Consider the following 19,810-nt stretch of genomic DNA (forward strand, 5'->3'; position numbering starts at 1 on the left):
TATACTCCCCTTCTATCATGTCTGGGCGGAATTGTAGACACTTTCAAATTCACCCCTAATTCGAAAGTGACCTGTCCTTGTTAAGTAATTCTGCCGGTCTCCTACTCTTAATATCATTAGTACCAACGTGTACAACAATATCACCTTTTGTGCCCTTAAAAGATGATATCCACTCTGCAATGTCATCAACATTTTTTTCCCTTGGCAGACAAACCCTGGTCCTGTTCCACCTATCCTTTTTACATAGCATGTGCCCCATTTCCCTGACAGTAGAGTCACTAACAATTATTAGTTCTTGTGGGACCAGTGCATTCTGCCTTGGGGGTTGCCGCTGTGTTGTGTGATGATCAAGTGCAAGCTCTGGCATTGATGTGGGCAGCTGAGAGCTTGATGGGCCCCTCAATTTAGATCCTTCAAGGGCATCCACCCTGTCCTTCAAGCTCTCATTGTCAAACCTTCAGGTGACAATTCAACGCTGAATTGTCACCTGATTTCCTCACACTCCTTACATCGTGCGCACACACACACAAAGATATTCCCCCTTGGCAATATCATGTCCCGTACCTGATGCTCCACAAACATCAAGCAAGCAGTGCATTTTAAAAGGCTGTGATTCAGATGGCAACTGCCCCCCTCAGTTCTCCCCTGAGCCACAGCACTCCATTTAGTTTGAGCCTTTTGCTTTGCTGCTCGTCTGAGTCATGATTTCGATTCAATTTCAAGAAAATTTCAATTTCAATACAAAATTATAACCCTAAACTTGTATCTCAACATAGTTGTAACACCATAATCTATATGTATTTTTTCAGTATCAAGTATTATCTTCGAGTTTCTTTATATAACTTCCATATCAAGTTATGTATTAATTAATTGTTACGTTTGTAAAATCTGAGTCGTTATATGTATTTAGTTAAAAAGTACAATTTAATTGACAATGAAGTTCAACAAGATTAATAAATTTTACTCATTAATTGATAATATTATATACTATACTATACTAAGCTAACGCTATCTAGTTCGGTATATAACGTATCGTATAACAATGGCAGCAAGTTACGAACGGTAAATCTATGGACACTTAAGTATTAATTAACTTCCAAAATCTCGCTGTCTCATTTCAGAATAAACCAAGGATCTTGACTAGGTCTATAAGCTACTTATAGAAAATAATTTAATATAACAATTAGTCAATAAAGCAGCTAAATATAGCTAAAAAACTTCCCATTCTCCAGCTCTGCAAAATTTGTAAAACATGTGGATGGATACCTTTACCGATACTAAGTAATAACCTACAAAATCTCTATCTAATTTAAAATTTAAACAAAGTATCATAACTAGGAATATAAAGCTACTTTAGAAAATAAGTTAATATGGCAATTTAAGTTAATAAACAAAAAAAACTTCTCTATTTTCCTGAGCCATAAAAACTTCACCTGCACAAGGCTACTCTCGTTCCTATTCTACCATCGCCAATCATAAATTACAAGAAAATTAGAGCTAAAGCCTGTCATATTAGGAAGAAAGAAAAAAGATACTCTTGGGTTCGATTCACAACTGAAATTATACCGATGTAACAGTTATCTGGAGAAAAATAAGACAATTAAATGGAAAATTTCCTCCCTTGTTGTCTCCACATTTCACCTGGAATGGGCAAGAGCTATCTACTCCTGCAGAGATTGCAAATGCCCTAGGGATGGTATTTTCACAGTTGTCTGACTCAACTGCATGTGATCCATCATTTCAAAAGCTTAAAGCTTTAGCAGAAAAATCCCCATTCAGAACTACATCCTCTTTACAGTACAATCAACCACTTACTATGATAGAACTTCAAGAGGCTTTATGCATCGCAAAGAACAGTGCTGCTGGCTCGGATGGAATATACTACATAATGCTCCAACACCTAGACAATAAATCATTATCTTTGCTGCTGACCCTCTACAGTAACATCTTCATGGAGCATTCCTTCCCCAGCTTTTGTACTGGTGATACCCAAACCAGGGAAAGACCACTCTGATCTGAATAGTTACAGACCCATTTTGCTCACCAGCTGCTTAAGTAAAACCATAGAAAAAATTATACACTATCGACTAACATGGTATCTTGATACCATATGATCTCTGACAATCAATTTGGTTTCAGAAAACACTTTGATTATGCATTTATCCAAAATAAACATCTTGTAATGGTATGACTCAACATAGAGAAGCCCTTTGACACCACTTGGCAGTTTGGTATCCTGAGAGATCTTTGTTTGCTGGACCTGGGAGGCCACTTATTGTATTTCATACAGAATTTCCTACAGCACAAGACGTTTCAAGTTTGCTATCAACAAGTCCCTTCACAAACATATATACAAGAAGTAGTCCCTCAGGGCTCTGTACTCAGTGCAACCTTTTTTGCGATAAGAATAAATCAGATGATCAAAAATATTCCTAACGCTGTAAATTCATACCTTTATGCCAATGATCTGACTGTGTCTTGCAGTTTGCAAAATATGAGCTTTATTGAGAGGCAACTGCGAACCCTCAATTAATAATATTGAACTATGGATGACACCGAATTATTACCGACTATCCTATCAGAAATCAAGAGTCATTCACTTTTATAATAAACAAAAGATGCATCTAGAGGTACACCTAACAAATCATCCTATCACAGTGGTGAATAGCATTTGTCTCCTTGGTCTGATTTTCGATAATAAACTGAACTTCTCAGAATATATCACACATCTACAGACTGCTTGCCAGAAAAAAATGAACTTACTAAGAGTTATCTCTTCTACATCATGGGGTACAGATCGTTACACCTTACTTCACTTATGCAGAGCCCTAATCAGATCTCACCTCGATTATGGTGCCCTGGTGTATGATTCTGCTAGGGAAAGTGTGCTAGCACTTCTTGCCCCTATTCAACATTCTGCCCTCAGGATTGCTATAGGCACTTATAGAACATCACCAATACAAAGTCTTTATATCGAAGCCCATGAACCTCTGCTTAGCCTCAGGAGAAAGATGTTTCTTCTGAACTGTGCAGCCAAAATTCAAAGTCTACCTACTCACCCCATTAGGACAATACTTAATGATCCACAGTTCACAATGTACTACAGAAATAAATCTAGAGCAGTTCAGCCTACTGGCATCAGATTGCAGGCATTATCACAAACTTGGATTATACATCTAGACAAAATCCTCCAAGATCCAAACAGTTCAGCAGATGTTCCATGGTCTTATATTAAGTGAAACAGAGATGTTGCTGCAGCTGTCTTTCCCTGTAACACCATCTCTGTTTCACTTCCCACTGAAAGCAGCAGTTATATAGCTGAATTATGTGCCATCAAGCTTACTTTAGAAAACCTTCTCCATCTGTCCATCCAAAAAAGTGTAATATATACTCGCTCACAGAGTTCACTTTTAGCCTTGCAAATTCCTCCTCACCAACGCATCCCTTAATAAAATCTATAAGAACTCATCTGTTGCATATCCATGATTACCAGCAAGTAGTCATCTTTTGCTGGACCCTAGGCCACACTGGGATATCAGTGAATGAAAAAGCAGACCATGCAACCAAATATTCTTCCTACATAACATCTCCGGATTATTTCGTTCCATATATTGACTACAAATCCAATATAAGAAGTATATGTAAGGAACAATGGATGCTTTTATGGCAAGCTCAACTGCATAACAAGCTCTGTGAAATAAAACCTGAACCGCAGTTATGGTCTCTAGTTTTTGTGTAAAAAGAAAGGAAGAAATCATCCTGGCCAGAGCATGAACCGGGCACAGTCAGCTCACCCATATTTTTCTTCTTACAGGAAATGATCCTCCACAGTGTATGCACTGCAACTCTCTTTTCACAATAAAGCACATTCTCGTTGAATGTACCTTATACACTCAAACCTGAAAAGCCTCATTCAGTTTTCTTCAAAATCTTCTTGAACCTTTGACACTCCACCAGATCATAAGTAATGATGCAAATCTCTCAGAATTCTTCTGCTTTTTTAAAGCAGATACATCTGTATAATTGTTTCTAACTGTTCTTACAGATACCACGTGACCTTAATCTCATTTGTAGGACACAATACGTAAGTAGCCCTTGTGCCATAAATAACCATACCAATACCAATATTCAAATTCTGAATCCCTTATATCTGAGTGACATCATGTCTTTGATATCCTTACAATAGCTGCATTTGATGGCTTAATCAGTTCTTCAAATTCATCAATTTATTTACTATGCTCCTAGCATTAGTGTACATACAAGTATACCTGCACTTATTCTTACCCTTAGTTATCCTAACACAGTCCATGTATTTACTTGTTTCATGATGACCCGCAGCAGGGCTTGAAATCCCTGAGATCCTTTTTTTCCAAACTGTTGCATGTTCCAATACCAGCAGTGCAAGAATCGCTTTCACCTCTGCCTGTGACTGCTATTAATCCTTGCTATTAATGCCCTGAAGTTATTTAGGTTTGTATCCCAAGCCTTATCTTCCTCCACATTTGAAACATTGCTACCCTCAGAAAATCTTATCAACATCGGCTGTTGCGGCAACAAACACAAATTTATTAGGTAATTGCAAGCATTACTTTGATCGATATCATTAGATAATTGCAGATCTAAATATTCACTGTTATTTTTTCCCCATAAGCAGACTGGCAACTTCTGTCCACTGGTTGTTCTGCTTTAGATTCTGTGTGCCTTTTAACCAAAAGCTTAACTCCCCCCCCCCCTCCACTTCTGTCAAGTCTGTTGTTTCTGTGTAATTGTAATCACCATATTCCATTTTGCATCTCCAGTATCAGAGTGATACCATGTTTCTGTTATACCTTTAATGTTGGCCTTTGATGACTCATCCAGTACTTCAGACTGATCAAATTTATTTACTATACTTCCTAGTTTTAGTATATCAGCAAGTAAATTTTTGCCTGTTTGTGTTTTAGTACCCCTTACACTCTACTACCCATGTAATTGCCAGTGCCATATGGACCTAGAGCAACCCTCCTTCTTTTCAAGCTACTGCATTTCACAGTAGAAGCAATGCAAGAATCAGTATCTTCTATTCTTACACAATTTTTGAATTGGCTTAGTTGTCCAAATTGATATGGTTTTGTAGGGGGGGGGCACTTTATTTATTGACATAAACAAACAGTTTTATTTCCTAGAAACTATGTCAATTAAATATGTTGCCTCATTTTGTTATGTAGTTTTCAGCAGTCACTCTGATTTCTTGTGGAATCTGCTCTTTTATTTCAGCAATATTCAGAAGATAATCATGAACCACTCCTTCCTTCAAGTATGCCCACAAGAAAAAGTCATTGGCACTGATAACAATGGGCAGGGACTTTGGAGGCCACGCAGTGCCACCAAATCCTAATACTTGTTATACAGTTTTGCACAGTGCCACAGGAAGTAATGGTTGTTTCTTGTTAAAAATAAATACTGTTCTGTTCTCTTCCTAATGTTGAAACTGCTTTGTAAAAACATCTGCAATAAATGAATGTATCATCCTGCATATTCACTGTTGCTGTTCAATCGTCTTTGGAAAAACATGATCTTATGATTCGGGATTCTGCATTCTATACCATTCTGCAACTTTCAGACCATGCATGTATTTTTGTTCATTTCCCCAGAATTTATGTCAGGCTAATTGGAATGGTGGTTACATCTAATGGAAAGAGTTTGATTGTCCTCTGAATATTGTTGAATTAAAATGGAGGATTCCACAAGAAAGTAGAATGAGATTGATGGGAACTTGTTATATCAAGTCGTGGGAAATTTTCAGCATAGGTTAGAAAACTGTATAACAGAATGAGGGAGCACCTTAGTTTTTTGAGAACTAAAACTGCATTGTTTATACTGAAAGAGAGTGAACTAACTGCATTGTTTATACATAAAAAGTTTTTTTACTAAGTTTACGTAAATTTGTTCAACTGATATTGCAAAATAAAGACCACCAGTTTACACCGTTGCACTTTTTATATAGAATGCGATACCAAGAATTACATTCTAAATTAAAAAAAAAAAAAAAAAAAAAAAGCTGCTTGGTTTCCAATTTTATATGATGTACAATTTAAATAACAGTAGCTGGCAGTTGATTAGAAGGCACTGAGTGGCACATCATGAAGGAGTTTAATTATTATTGAATTATCTAGTCATATCATGGCATGAGTTTGGTTGATTAGGAAACTACAGCAAGGTTCTCTCTGTCTCTGGGTATATTATAACTGGCACTACAACTTTACTTTCCTCCTCCTGCCGTTTTGTATGGGATAGTGCATAATCTTTCAGTACATTTTACTACCAGAACATCCATACAGTATTATATTTCAAAAACTCAGCAGTAAGTCCTGATGTTACCAGACATATGATGCTACTATATATTAATGAGGTAAAATAAAAGATCTTTACTAATATGGGAAGATATGTTTGTAAGAGCATAGCTGTCTGATAGTGCATGCCTTACATGGCATATTCAAATTTTAGTTATGCTGTTTCATAAAGTCTACTATGTATATCAACCATTATTTTATACTTTATATATCAATCATTTATATATATATATATACAGGGTGTCGCACTACCAGTGGGACAAACTTGCAGGAGGTGTAGGGGGCACAAAGACGAATCGGAATCACATAGTTTGCAGGGTCCGAAATGCCTTCGTCATGCAGTAGAGGACGTTGAACGGGAGGTCATGTGAACAGCGATCCCGCTGGAAGTCAGCATTTGTGAACCATTTCTGTTGAAGAAACCAAGTAGCAAAAGTCCTCCGGAGTGGATAATCTGCAGGCTCCAATGATTGGACGCATTGTAGATTGTATGAACTCATTTGGTTGGTTGACAGTATCCTCCATACAGTGGATTGGGAAATACCAATCGTTGGCCTATCGCTCGAGTACTCATACTCGAATTGCCTTCTGCAAGACATAGGACATTCTCCTCATTGTCTGGCGTCCTCTTCGTTCGCTCTTGATTCATGTACCTCTTGTGAAACAACCAGTCTCACATAACCTTCTGTGCACATGTGCGAAAATCGTATGATGAGGGAGCACACCTGTGCGGGAAATGTTCCTGGTACAAGTGCAGAGTGGCGCGCCCATTACAGTCTGCAGCTCCATACGCGAGGTGCATGTCAGCTAGTTCAACATTTGAATACTCGTCCATCCTACTGCCTCGGGAACCGGTTGCAACTGCTGACTTCCAGCGGGATCGCTGTTCACACGACCTCCTGTTCAACGTCCTCTACCGCATGACGAAGGCATTTCAGACCCTGCAATGCTATGTGATTCCGATTCGTCTTTGTGCCCCTATACCTCCTGCAAGTTTGTCACACTGGTAGTGAATCACCCTGTATATATATATATCAACCGCCTAAGTTCTAAGGTAGGCAGTTAATAATTCATTAGTTGTACCACTGTTATGTAGGACATTGATGGTACAACTACTGAATTATTAATCCACTTCTTGATGTAAGAATAGGATTCCACATGAATTCAGAAACATATTCAGTAATTCAGTTTTAAAATTTGATTACTGGTTAATGAGGTCTGTATCTTCTGCTTTATGAGACAGTAAACTGAAATTTGAACATTGTGTGGATGCAGTGTATTTCCTCATATAAAATATTATTTATATTTTGTTATATTATTTCTGTAATAAATCAGAACAATACATTTTTTTGCTATTAATTCAATATTTGATTTTTATGGGTAGAAATAATGTTTTGATAGCATTACTTGTAGTCTAATGGAAAAACTTATAATGAAATTTATTATATATATTTACTGACCTAGCATGAGCATAGATCTTTCTTGAGACTGTGACCTTATTATTTACATTACATTATTAATGTAATTTGTAAAAGAATAGAGAAGTTTACCTCAATATGATATGTAGAACACTTCTGTATGATACCTTCCAGAAATACAGTTTAAAAAAAATCGAAAATCTTACATTACAGTAAGAAATAATTAACAATAATTAAAAACCAAATGAACACAATTAAAAATCAATGAGGTTTGTATCTTCTGCTTTATAAGACAGTAAACTAAAATTTGAACATTGTGTGGATGCAGTGTATTTCCTCATATAAAATCTTATTTAATATTTTGTTGTTATTTCTGTTTTTGGTGTTTGTTTTTGATGCCTTTTCTACCCAGTATCACATACTATGGGAGGTATTTAGATGATGTTCTAGTCATTACCGATAGTAGCACTATCCAAGACATTTTACATTCATTTAAAATAGTCATTCTAGACTCAAATTTACATTGGAGAGGGAGAATACGGATACTAAGTCATTAAATTTTCTAAATTTCACACTTACTCGGGATGCAAATAAAATCCAATTTAACATCTATTGTAAACCTACAAACACCCATATGCTTATACATTATAACAGCTATCACCTGTTCACCTACAAAAGATCGATTATCTTTAATCAATTTCTCAATGCTTATAAATATTCAATGACAGAATCTGTTTTGTGCTCAGAAAATACAAATATTAACCAGCAGATTCTTAAACAGGGGTTATACCCACTTGCTACAATAGGCAGAATTACAGGGTACAAGTTAAGGATAGAATACAAAAAAATACACTAAACAACAATAGTAATATCAAAAAAATTGATATTACTATTTTAAATTTTAAATTCTTTAAAGATACCGAATTTAAAATTGTAGCCAGGCCAATATGGAAATTACACACTATACTGAACAATCGCTGTCCTTTCCTCGTTCGCAACACAAATAAATGACCTAGTATACAACATTTCTTGCAGTGATTGCAACTTGTGTTATCAGGGTTCTACGCGGTTGCCTTTGAATTTTCGTGTTAATCAACACAAACCCTCAGGTCGTGCTTCTCGTTCAGCAGCGTCAGAATTAGCCTTTCGTGCTGTTAATGAAAAACATACTTTTTTGTTTAATGAGGCCAAAATACTTTTCAACCATCTTTTCCAATGTAATTATATGAGACTATTAATTGCAGAAACCATTGAAATTAAATTGCACGAGAATTCTGTTTGCCAGCAATATTGAATCTCCGACTTGTGGTCCTTTAAACGCATGTGCGAAGAAAAATAATACCTATTTAAGTTCCATGCTAAACCCTTATTCGGTAATTTTCATTCTGTGATCATGACATACGGTCGAAAAGCATTGTCAGCTTCACAAAGGAAAATCGTTTTGCATTTTTTTTCGTTAAATTAATTTTTTACTTAATTTTTAATTGCATTACATTTTGTTTTTAATTATTTCTTACTGTAATGTAAGATTTTCGATTTTTTTAAAATTGTTTTCATTTTAATTTCTGGAGAGTATCATACGGAAGTGTTCTACATATCATATTGAGGTAACCTTCTGTTATTCTTTTACAAATATTGATATAAACGTAGAATGTATTGAGCATTATAGCTGTGGTTCATACTATCAAATTATTAATTTAATATAATTGCAAATTTGAATTTTGTTATAATTAATCTCAGCATTTCATTATTATAGCAACCTGTCATTTGGAAGAAATTATTGATAAATATAGGCTCCTTTTCCTGGAATATGTTTTTTTTTTTAATTTAAATTTTACTTTAAAGGATTTTATATATGAGGTGATTCAAAAACGAGGTCATATAACTCTGATAGTGTGTTAAAATCAATAATGCACCTAGAGCTATTTTTTTTCCCTTTTTTTTTTTTTTTTTTTTTAAAGATAACATCATTGTGAAATATTGACCTCCATTTTGTATCATCTTACATATTAATAATATTGGGTTATAATATATGCTTTATTCATTTTTTATGTATTTATTTAGGATTTGCAAAATAGTGTTGCAGGAACAAATGTTCCGAAACCCCTGTTACTTTGCGATTAATTGTTCCTGCTAGTCAGTGTGGTTCTCTCATTGGGAAAGGAGGCTCCAAAATAAAAGAAATAAGAGAAGTAAGTATTTTTTATTTTTTGATCTTTTTCATGTTGGCTTCTTTTACTTTCATAAGAAATAGTTTTTTTTATTGTGAGAATAACATAAGGGCAGATTAAGAAGGGATAATATATAAGAATTATAGTAGAGCCTTGTAAATCTAATAGTATTGGGGCTAAGTCCAGGTTTATTGATGGGGTTTGTCATGGTTTAATGATGCAACCCCACTGCTGTTCTGAATATTTATTAATGATATTGATGAAGGCATATCAGACTTAATATCTAAATTTGATATAAAGGTTTGCAGTGTGGTTAATAACAATAATCAGATTTATCTAGATCTTGTTGGAGTAGCAAAAAGATCTAGATAAATTAGGCAGTGGGCTGAGAAGTGGCAATTGAAGTTTAACATTGACAAATGTATGGTACTGTATGTGGGTAGCAGTCATCCCAGAATAACATGCCAACTGTGTGTACCGCATTCAGAGTAGTGAGGAAAGAAAAAGATATATGGTAATTGTACAGTGCAGACTGGCTACTAGGACAGCTTACGGAGTTTTTTCAGTTATATACAGGAATTTTCCTGGCAAGGATAAGGTGATTATCATTTCTGTAAGGGGATGTTAGGCCACATCTTGAGTTATGCATACAGGTCTGGAAGCCTCATTTTAAGAAAGATACAGATCTATTGGAATGGGCACAGAGGAGAATGAGACTAGTGAGGGGAACAAAAGAAAGACTCTCTCTCTTACCAAAAAAGGCCAATTCTCCAAATTGCAGCATCTGGAAACTAGACATCTGTGCTTTAAATGGATTGAGTAAGCTAAATGCTGATAGCATCCTTACTCCTCCTCAGACAACACATGTGAGGGTGAATAAATTTCAATTGAGGAAGGATGGTTGCAGGATTGATTTACAGAAATTTGCTTTCAGCCAGTGAATCATTGAATGTCAGAATAAATTTCCATCTGGTGTTGTGGAAGGGGGCAGCCTGAATAAATTTAAGAAAGAATTAAACAAATTATTAGAGGGGATGGACAGGTAATGTGGAAATTTTTTTTTTTTTGTTAATGTGTAGGTTTACTTTCTGTAGTTGTAGAGTAAACTAACACTTTCTAGCGTGAATTCCCTGAACATATCTGGGCACCGAGAAGTATGTTTTCCACTATCAGTCAGCTCTGAGCAGTGAGTTTTTTCATGTAATTTGAAAATTCATAAAAATAAAAACTTTTTATGTATATGCTTTTAAATGTTCCTTGGTTCTTATTTTGTTTACCCATTATTAACGTGAAATTATTTCTATAATGAAATCAGAATTGGAAAACATTGGCTGACAGGTGTAATCTCCTTCTCTTGCAGTTTTAAAAGGTGGTTTTTTTTTTTTTTGCTTCCATTTATTATAAACTGTATCTGCAATAATTTTGAAACACAGGTGGTAAGAGCTAGTTTCACTTATTGGAAGATATCAAAAAAATTCATACATAAATGGGCACATTATTTTAAACATACTTGAAATGACCTGTAAAAACATATATAGTACTAATACTATTTTTTTTAATGATACAAAATAGTAAGATTATAAAGCATCAACCAAAAAAAAAAAAAAAAACGCACACGCTCCCCACATCACCTGTCCACCCACCTCCAATAATTTTTCTAGTTCTTCCTTGAATTTATTCACACTAGCCACTTCAACAACAACAGATACAAGTTTGTTCCAACAAGCAGCCACCCGCTGGCTAAAAGCAAACTTGTGCACATCTGTCCTGCAACCATCCTTCCTCATTTCAAATTTATGCCCCCTCCTGTATATAATCCGAGTAAGAGTAAGAATGTCATCAGCATTGAGCTTGCTCAACCCATTCAAAGCCTTAAACAACTGAATGAGGTCACCTTGCAGGTGTCTAGTCCTCTTTAAGATGTCTTATTTATGTTTAGCTTCCTGTTAGGGTTTAATAAACTTCTTGCATCCCCTTCCCTAAAGAATTACTCATGTGTGTAGATGCAAAATATCTATTCAGTTTGTCAGCAACTTGAGCAGAATCATCAACAGTTAAACCATCAACATCAAGTGGACCAATGTGATTCAACCCCTTCTACTGTTAATGTATGTAAAGAAGTCTTTGCTACTGCTGTTTGCATTCTTTGCCAGAGACCTCTTTTAATCTGCCTTAGCTTTCCTAACCTCCTTTATGATTTGAATACAGACTAGTTTACCATAGGCTTCTGTATCACCTGATAATTTATATGCATCCTGTGCATATTTCTTCTCTGCCACAAGTCTTGATAGTTCATTGACATCCATTTAGATCTAAGTCTTGAACAGTATTTCTTAGTTGGTATGAAAAGCCTACTAGCTTCTACAATTTACTTCCCTAACTGCTTCCCATTTAGAATTTATTGTTGGTAACATCATCGCTTAGTCCCACCACATAGAATTTAAAAACTGCCTGAGATACTGTAGTCATCCTTACAAAAGTTCTTCCCTTTACACTTGACAGTAGTTATATCTATAAGTAAATCTCACATCAGTACACTGGGATCACTGCAAACCAGAGGTCTTTTACCTGCAGATTTTTATGCATGAAGAATTGCTGCTGATAATCAGATCAAAAGAATTGCGTCCTGTTGTTGCCCCTCTCTAACATGCAGCTGTAAAAAGCAGTCATCCAATAAATCAACAGAATCTTGCTAGTGTGTGAGTGGCCAACTTAGTGTTGGCCACCCAAGTTCCAGTCAGTAACAGAAGTTAAAATCCCCCATTATAAGATATTCTGATTTACTGGCCAACTCTATTTCTCTGTATAGTTGTTTGTCGTACTCATCACAATCATTAGACCTATAACACACTCCTGCTCTCAAATGAGAGTTTTCATTTTCCCAATGCAATATTGCACCGGCCGTCCATGTCGACTGGAGGCAATACCTTAGATTTAATTTCCTTCTTAATTAAAAGCACAACCCCCCCCCTCCTGTCCTCTGTGTCCTTTCTGTACACATTGTACTCCCCATATTCGTATTCCATGGGACACAGAATATGAATATAGGGAGTACATGTCTGGAATATCCCTACAATGTCTGCTTTTGATGACTTAATATATATGCATACTCTAAAAATGGCTAAATTACATAGGGAACATAGCTTCTTGAGCCATTGTTCCTAATGTCAGTCAAACTTATATTGAAATATAATTGGACAGCTTGTTGATAATTGTACTCCATGATATGTTGCTCATTGGTTGCTCTTAAACATAACTGACAGCTACTGTTATTTAAATTGTACTTTTTTTTTTTTTTTTAACTCAGTGCTTAGAACATGATGGTTTGAACAGTTTACTGAGGTGAACATTATAATTACCACATCTGCATTCAAGAATCGAATGCTTAAGGAAGGTTGTAAAGCAGTTTCCATTATCACTTTGTAAGGTTTTAAGTTTTACAGAAAAACCAAGCAAACTCAGAAAAATTGCCTGCTTTTCAAGTTCATTTGATGTGGATCAAATGAACTTGAAAAGAATTTATTGATCAGGAAACATGCTGCTTTAAGAAAGCTGTGGCAAATTTTCTCATGGTTGTGCATAACACTTATGTCTAACTCTTCATTGTTTGAATTATTTAAGCTAAAAATTAGGTAAAGATGAAAAATACAGTGTGGAATGTATACTGAAGTATATCATGTTCAGTGAGAATAATCTCATTGAACACTGAACACAATATACACGTAATATAAATATCTCTTAATAGTAGTTCAGGAAGAAGAAAGGATTACGAGGACTAAATAGATGTTTTCTTTTGTTATTTACGTAACATTTAAGGCACCATTTTTATTACAAATATACCTCATAAACTTAATGAGAAACCAAATTATAGACAAAGTAGATAACATAAATTGGCAAACAAATAGTATCATCATATTACAATTAAAATGCTTATTAATTTTATAAATCTAATAATTTTACACATTGCACCTTCACTAAGACACACTCTCATATAATATCCAGTTCCAATTTAAGGCAAATGAAATAAACATCAGTGTATATGTTAAGATTAATAATAAATTTAAAAAATAAAATGGCTATACAATAAACAAACTATAAATTTTGGCCATTTTGTTCATTTCTGTTTTCTCTAAAGTTAGAATTTTCATTTCATTCATTTCATGCACTTTTAAACAAATAATACTAATTTTATAATTTGTATAATTACAACCTTTGGTTGGATTCCAGTAATGGTCTCTCCCTATAATACCCTGAACACAACAAAAGAAGTAATTTCTGATTGGGATATTATCAACATCTCCAAAGAAAAAAATAAGAAATGAGTTGAAAGAACAAGGTGGCATAACTGTGAGAAGAATTGATTTAACTAGAAATGAAACAGTTACTCCAACCAGAAATCTTATCTTGACCTTTAACACTCCCGAACCACCTACATTAGTCAAGGCCAGATATATAAATTATAACATCAGACTATACACTCTGAATCTTCTCCAAATGCCAAAAAGAAGGACCATTCCACCTACTCAAGAAATTGTGAATATTGGAAGAGAGAAAAACAGATACAACAGTATAAAGCAAAATATTGTCTCATATACCAAGAAGCCAAGAGAGCCTGAGTACTCCTGTTGGCTGTAAGCATACCCTCCTGTTCACAGATCATTAGAAATCGGCACAGTGTAGAAACATGAACAAATTTCACAGTCCCTCTGGAGGAGTCTATTTCAGACTGGGCTTATGAATTACTTATAACGTTCCAACCACAATTTCAAGAGCAACTTACTAACACACCACCAGTATCTTATGATACTGGACATTCAAAAAAAAAAAAAAAAAAATTCATAAAGAAAAATATATCATAGGCTAAAAGCCATCCAAACAAATACAAATAGAAGCAAATAAATCAGTACTAGAGGTTTTTGCAAATGAAGAGATGAATATGGATAAACCATATTTCCCAAAAAGGGAAAACTTAAAATTGAAAATTCTGGAAACTTTCCAAAAGCAAATAATAAAAACCATAATCCAGTGGAACTGCAGAAGATTCCATACTAACATAAGTGACATATATCCTCATTGTAGTAGCAGTAGCAGTAGCAGTAGAGGCATGTGATGCAAGAAAGCAAGCATATGAGCTTATGTACCATCAGCCAAAAAAAAAAAAAAAAAAAAAAAAAAACAATTTCACATATTCATTCCTTTAACAAGTTTCTCCACTTCCTTCTTGAATTTATTTAAACTATCAACTACCCACTGGCTAAAGGCAAATTTCTGCCCATCTATTCCACAACTGTAAGATATGAATTAAGCATGCTCAATCCATTCAAGGCCTTATACACTTCAATCAGCCCACCTCACAAGTGCCTAGTCTCCAGCCACTGCAATTAACAGAACTTAAGCTTTTCTTGGTAAGAGGACCCCCTTCGTTGTCCTCACCAATCTTGTTGCCCTGCTCTGTACAATCCTTCCAAAAATGAGGCCTCCAGACTTGTATGCAGTACTCAAGGCCTGGCCTGACCATTGCAAAGGGATAATCACCTCCTTTTCCCTACTAGCAAAATTCCTGAATGTATATCATAGAGCAGTCTGCTGACAAGGCTACTAGAGACGGTCGTGTTCAAAGCCACTAAGTGGATTTTTCTTATTTATTGATTTGAAATTATTGTTTTTATAAAACTTTTGATTTAAATATAGTAGTATAACATTATTTTGTGATTTTCTGATTAATTTGGTGTATTTATTCTTTACTCGGCCTTGTAATTGCATAAAAGTATCGGTAAAGGTAAAGGTTTCCACGTGTTTCAACTCCGCTACCGTTCGTAATTTTCCCGCCTTTGTGATACGATAGTTATATACCGTACTAGATAGCGTTAGTTGAACTTCATTAGCAGTTAAATTGTACGTTTAAATAAATACATATAACGACTTAGATTACAAACGTAATATAATTAATTATATTTAACATAATTAATAACATAACATAATTAATTATAATTAATTAATAAATTAATAGAATCATGACTCAGACCAGAGCAGCAAAGCAAAAGGCTCAAGCTAATGGAAGTGCTGTGGCTCAGAGCAGAACTGAGGGGGGGCAGTTGTCCTCTGACTCACAGCCTTATAAAATGCACTGTTTGCTTGATGTTTGCAGAGCAATCGGGTACGGGACATGATACTGCCAAGGGGGATGTCTTTGTGTGTGCGCGATGCAAGGAGTGTATCGATATCAGGCAACAACTCGGCGTTCTTGTGGGCCTATATGAGAGCTTGAAGGACAGGGTGGATGCCCTCGAAGAAACTAAATTGAGGAGCCCATCAAGCTCTCAGCTGCCCACATCAACGCCAGAGCTTGCACTTGGGCATCGCGTGACACAGAGACAACCCCCAAGGCAGAATGCGCTGGTCCCGAAGGAACTAGTAGTTGTTGGTGACTCTATTGTCAGGGAAACGGGGAACATGCTTTGTAAAAAAGATAGGTGGAACAGGACCAGGGTATGTCTGCCAGGGGCAAAGGTTGATGACGTTGTAGAGCGAATATCATCTTTTAAGGGCACAAAAGATGATATAGTTGTACACGTTGGCACTAATAATATTAAGAGTAGGAGACCGGCAGAATTACTTAACAAGTACAGGTCACTGTTGAACAAAAGCCGAGAATTAGGGTTGAATTTGAAAGTGTCTGCAATTCTGCCCAGACACGATAGGAGGGAGTATATGATGAGAGCCTTGTCGATGAATTCGGCCCTGGAAAGATTGTGCAAGGCTCAAGGGGTAGAATTTTTTTCAGCCTGGACTGTACTTGTTAACAGGAGAGATTGCTTCTACAGGGATGGGATACACTTAAATAGAAAGGGTGCAAGAATATTTGCTGATGCTATCGAGGCAGTGTTAGGCGGGTCGGAAAACTGCTAGCTTGGGGGGAGACAAAGACCAATAGATTGACAGTAGCCACTGGCAGAGGTGAAAGAGATTCTTGCACTGCTTCAATTAGAATGAGCAGAAGCCTGAAAAACAAGATGCATGGTATTTCAGAGACTGCTGGGAGCCATTGCGGTACAAGTAAACACATGGGTTGTGTTAGGGTAGCTAAGAATAGAAACAGGTGCATGTATACCTGCGTGTACACCAATGCTAGGAGTTTGGTAAATAAATTTGATGAATTTGAGGTATTGCTCAAAACATCAAAGGCAGATATTGTTGGGATATCAGAGACGTGGTGTCACACAGATATAAGTAATGCGGAACTGGAATTTGGGGAATACAATGTGTATAGAAAGGATAGACAGGACAGGAGGGGAGGAGGGGTTATGCTATTAATTAAGAAACACATAAAGTCCAAGGAAGTGAAGCCAGTTGACATCGATGGACAGGGCAGTGTCGAGTCAGTTTGGTGTGACATAAGCATAAGGAAATTAAAATTGAGAGTAGGAGTGTGCTATAGGCCTAATGACTCTGATGAGTATAATAAGGAACTGTACAGGGAAATAGAGTGGGCCAGTAAATCAGAGAGTCTTATAATGGGAGATTTTAATTTCCCAGATATTGACTGGAATTTGGAGGCTGGTTACTCACACACTAGCAGGGCTTTTGTGGATTTATTGGATGATTGTTTTCTACATCAGCATGTTCGGGAGGCAACTAGAGGGAGTAATACTCTTGATTTGATTATCAGCAGTGATTCTTCATGCATTAAGAATCTGCAGATAAATGAACCACTAGGTGGCAGTGATCACAGTGTGCTGAAGTGGGATTTACTCAAAGAGGTAACTACCATTAGGGGTAAAGGGAAGGGTTATTGCTTCCGTAAAGGCGACTACGATGGACTGAGACAGTATTTAAATTCTATACAGTGGGACCAACTGATGATGTTACCAACAGCAAATTCAAAATGGGAAGCATTCAAAGAACTTATCTTGGAAGCTACTAGGCTTTACATACCAACTAAGAAATATTGTTCAAGGTCTAGGCCAAAATGGATGTCAGATGAACTAATGAGGCATATGGCAGAGAAGAAAAATGCATGGGATACTTACAAATTAACACATGACACAGAAGCCTATGATAGATACAAGTTGATATGCAACCAAGTTACAAAGGAGGTTAGGCAGGCGAAGGCAGATTACGAGAAATCCTTGGCAAGGGATGCAAAGAAAAACAGCAAAGAGTTCTTTACTTATGTAAACTCTAGAAGGAAGGGGATGAATCAGATTGGTCCACTTGATATTGATGGGTCAACTGTTGATGATCCTGCTCAGGTAGCTAACAAACTAAATGAATATTTTGCATCGACATTCACACATGAGGAGTTATTCAGCAAGGGGAATGCCAGAGGTGTATTCAACTCTAGCAGTAAGCTACAGAATCTTGAAATAACTGGGAGTAAAGTGGAGGAGAAACTGTTGAAGATAAACAGAAGAAAGGCACCCGGGGTGGATGGGATCTATCCAGTTATATTAACGGAGGCAGCAAAGGAAGTAAGCAAACCCTTAGCCATAATTATGAGAGCTTCCGTGGACTCAGGGGAGGTACCCATAGACTGGAAATGTGCAAATGTGACCCCAATTCACAAAGGAGGATCAAAGGCTGACACAAGTAATTATAGACCTGTGAGCTTAACTTCTGTTCCAGGAAAATTGATGGAGGCACTGGTTAAAGAAGCACTGCAGGATCATTTAGACAAGACTTCAGTTATAGCTCAGACACCGCATGGTTTTGTTAAGGGGAAGTCTTGCCTGACCAACTTGATTGGATACTATGATGCAGTCACAAAAGAACTGGATGCAGCGAATAACTTTGATATTATATACTTGGATCTTAGAAAGGCTTTTGATACTGTTGCACATGGAAGACTGCTACACAAATTGGAGCAGTGTGACATTGGAGGCAAATTGCTGCTATGGATAAAGGGGTGGTTGAGGGGGAGAAGACAGAGAGTGGTAATCAATGGACACTGCTCATCGTGGACTAATGTTATTAGTGGAGTCCCTCAGGGCTCAGTGTTGGGTCCATTATTGTTTTCTGTATTTATAAATGATATTGATGATGGTATATCAAGCTTAATGTCCAAGTTTGCAGATGATACAAAGGTTGGCAGGGTTGTCAAGGACACTACTGACACTATGCTGCTGCAACAGGGTCTGTAAAGGTTGAGCAGATGGGCTGAGAGGTGGCAAATGAAGTTTAACATTGACAAATGTAAAGTACTACACATGGGAAACAGCAACCCCAGAGCAACGTATCAACTCTGTGGTACTACACTGACAGTGGTAGAGAATGAAAGGGACTTGGGGGTGATTGTGCAGGCAGATATGAAGTTCTCTGAGCAGTGCAGACGGGCTGCAAGAGTAGCTCATGGAGTATTGTCAATGATATACAGGAATTTTTCCAGCAGGGATAAGGAGGTGATTATTCCATTGTATAAGGCAATGGTCAGGCCACACCTAGAGTACTGTATACAGGTCTGGAGGCCTCACTTCAAGAAGGATGTAGAGCTGCTGGAAGGAGTACAGAAAAGGGCAACAAGATTAGTGAATGGAACAAAGGGGTGCTCTTACGAAGAAAGGCTTAAGTTTTGCAAATTACAGTGTCTGGAGACTAGGCACCAGCGAGGTGATCTGATAGAGGTGTATAAAGCCTGGAATGGTTTAAGCATGCTCAATGCTGATGGGATTCTTCCTCTAGCTCAGAAAAATCACCCGAGAGGGCATAAATTCAAATTGAGGAAAGACAGATGTAGGATAGACATGCGGAAATTTGCCTTTAGCCAGCGGGTGGTTGGTTGGTGGAACAGACTTCCATCCCTTGTGGTATTAGCATTAGCATTAGCATTAGTAGAGGCATATGATGCAAGAAAGCAAGCTTATTCAGCATCAGCCAAAAAAAAAAAAAAAAA

At 36.6% G+C, this 19,810-nt stretch overlaps 1 protein-coding gene across 1 annotated transcript in view; it reads left to right on the top strand.

The window, feature by feature from the left end:
- Window positions 1–19,810, top strand: part of LOC150090888 (poly(rC)-binding protein 3-like) — a 646,900-nt gene that overhangs the window by 330,960 nt on the left and 296,130 nt on the right. Inside the window, 2 exon segments of the mRNA XM_090373382.1 lie at window positions 9,815–9,851; window positions 9,854–9,942. Of these exon segments, the coding sequence (XP_090229508.1) occupies window positions 9,815–9,851; window positions 9,854–9,942 (126 nt within the window).

This window comes from Mastigoproctus giganteus, chromosome 1 (assembly GCF_048544385.1).
Source record: "Mastigoproctus giganteus isolate SK-2022 chromosome 1, ASM4854438v1, whole genome shotgun sequence".
NCBI classification, from domain to species: domain Eukaryota; kingdom Metazoa; phylum Arthropoda; class Arachnida; order Uropygi; family Thelyphonidae; genus Mastigoproctus; species Mastigoproctus giganteus.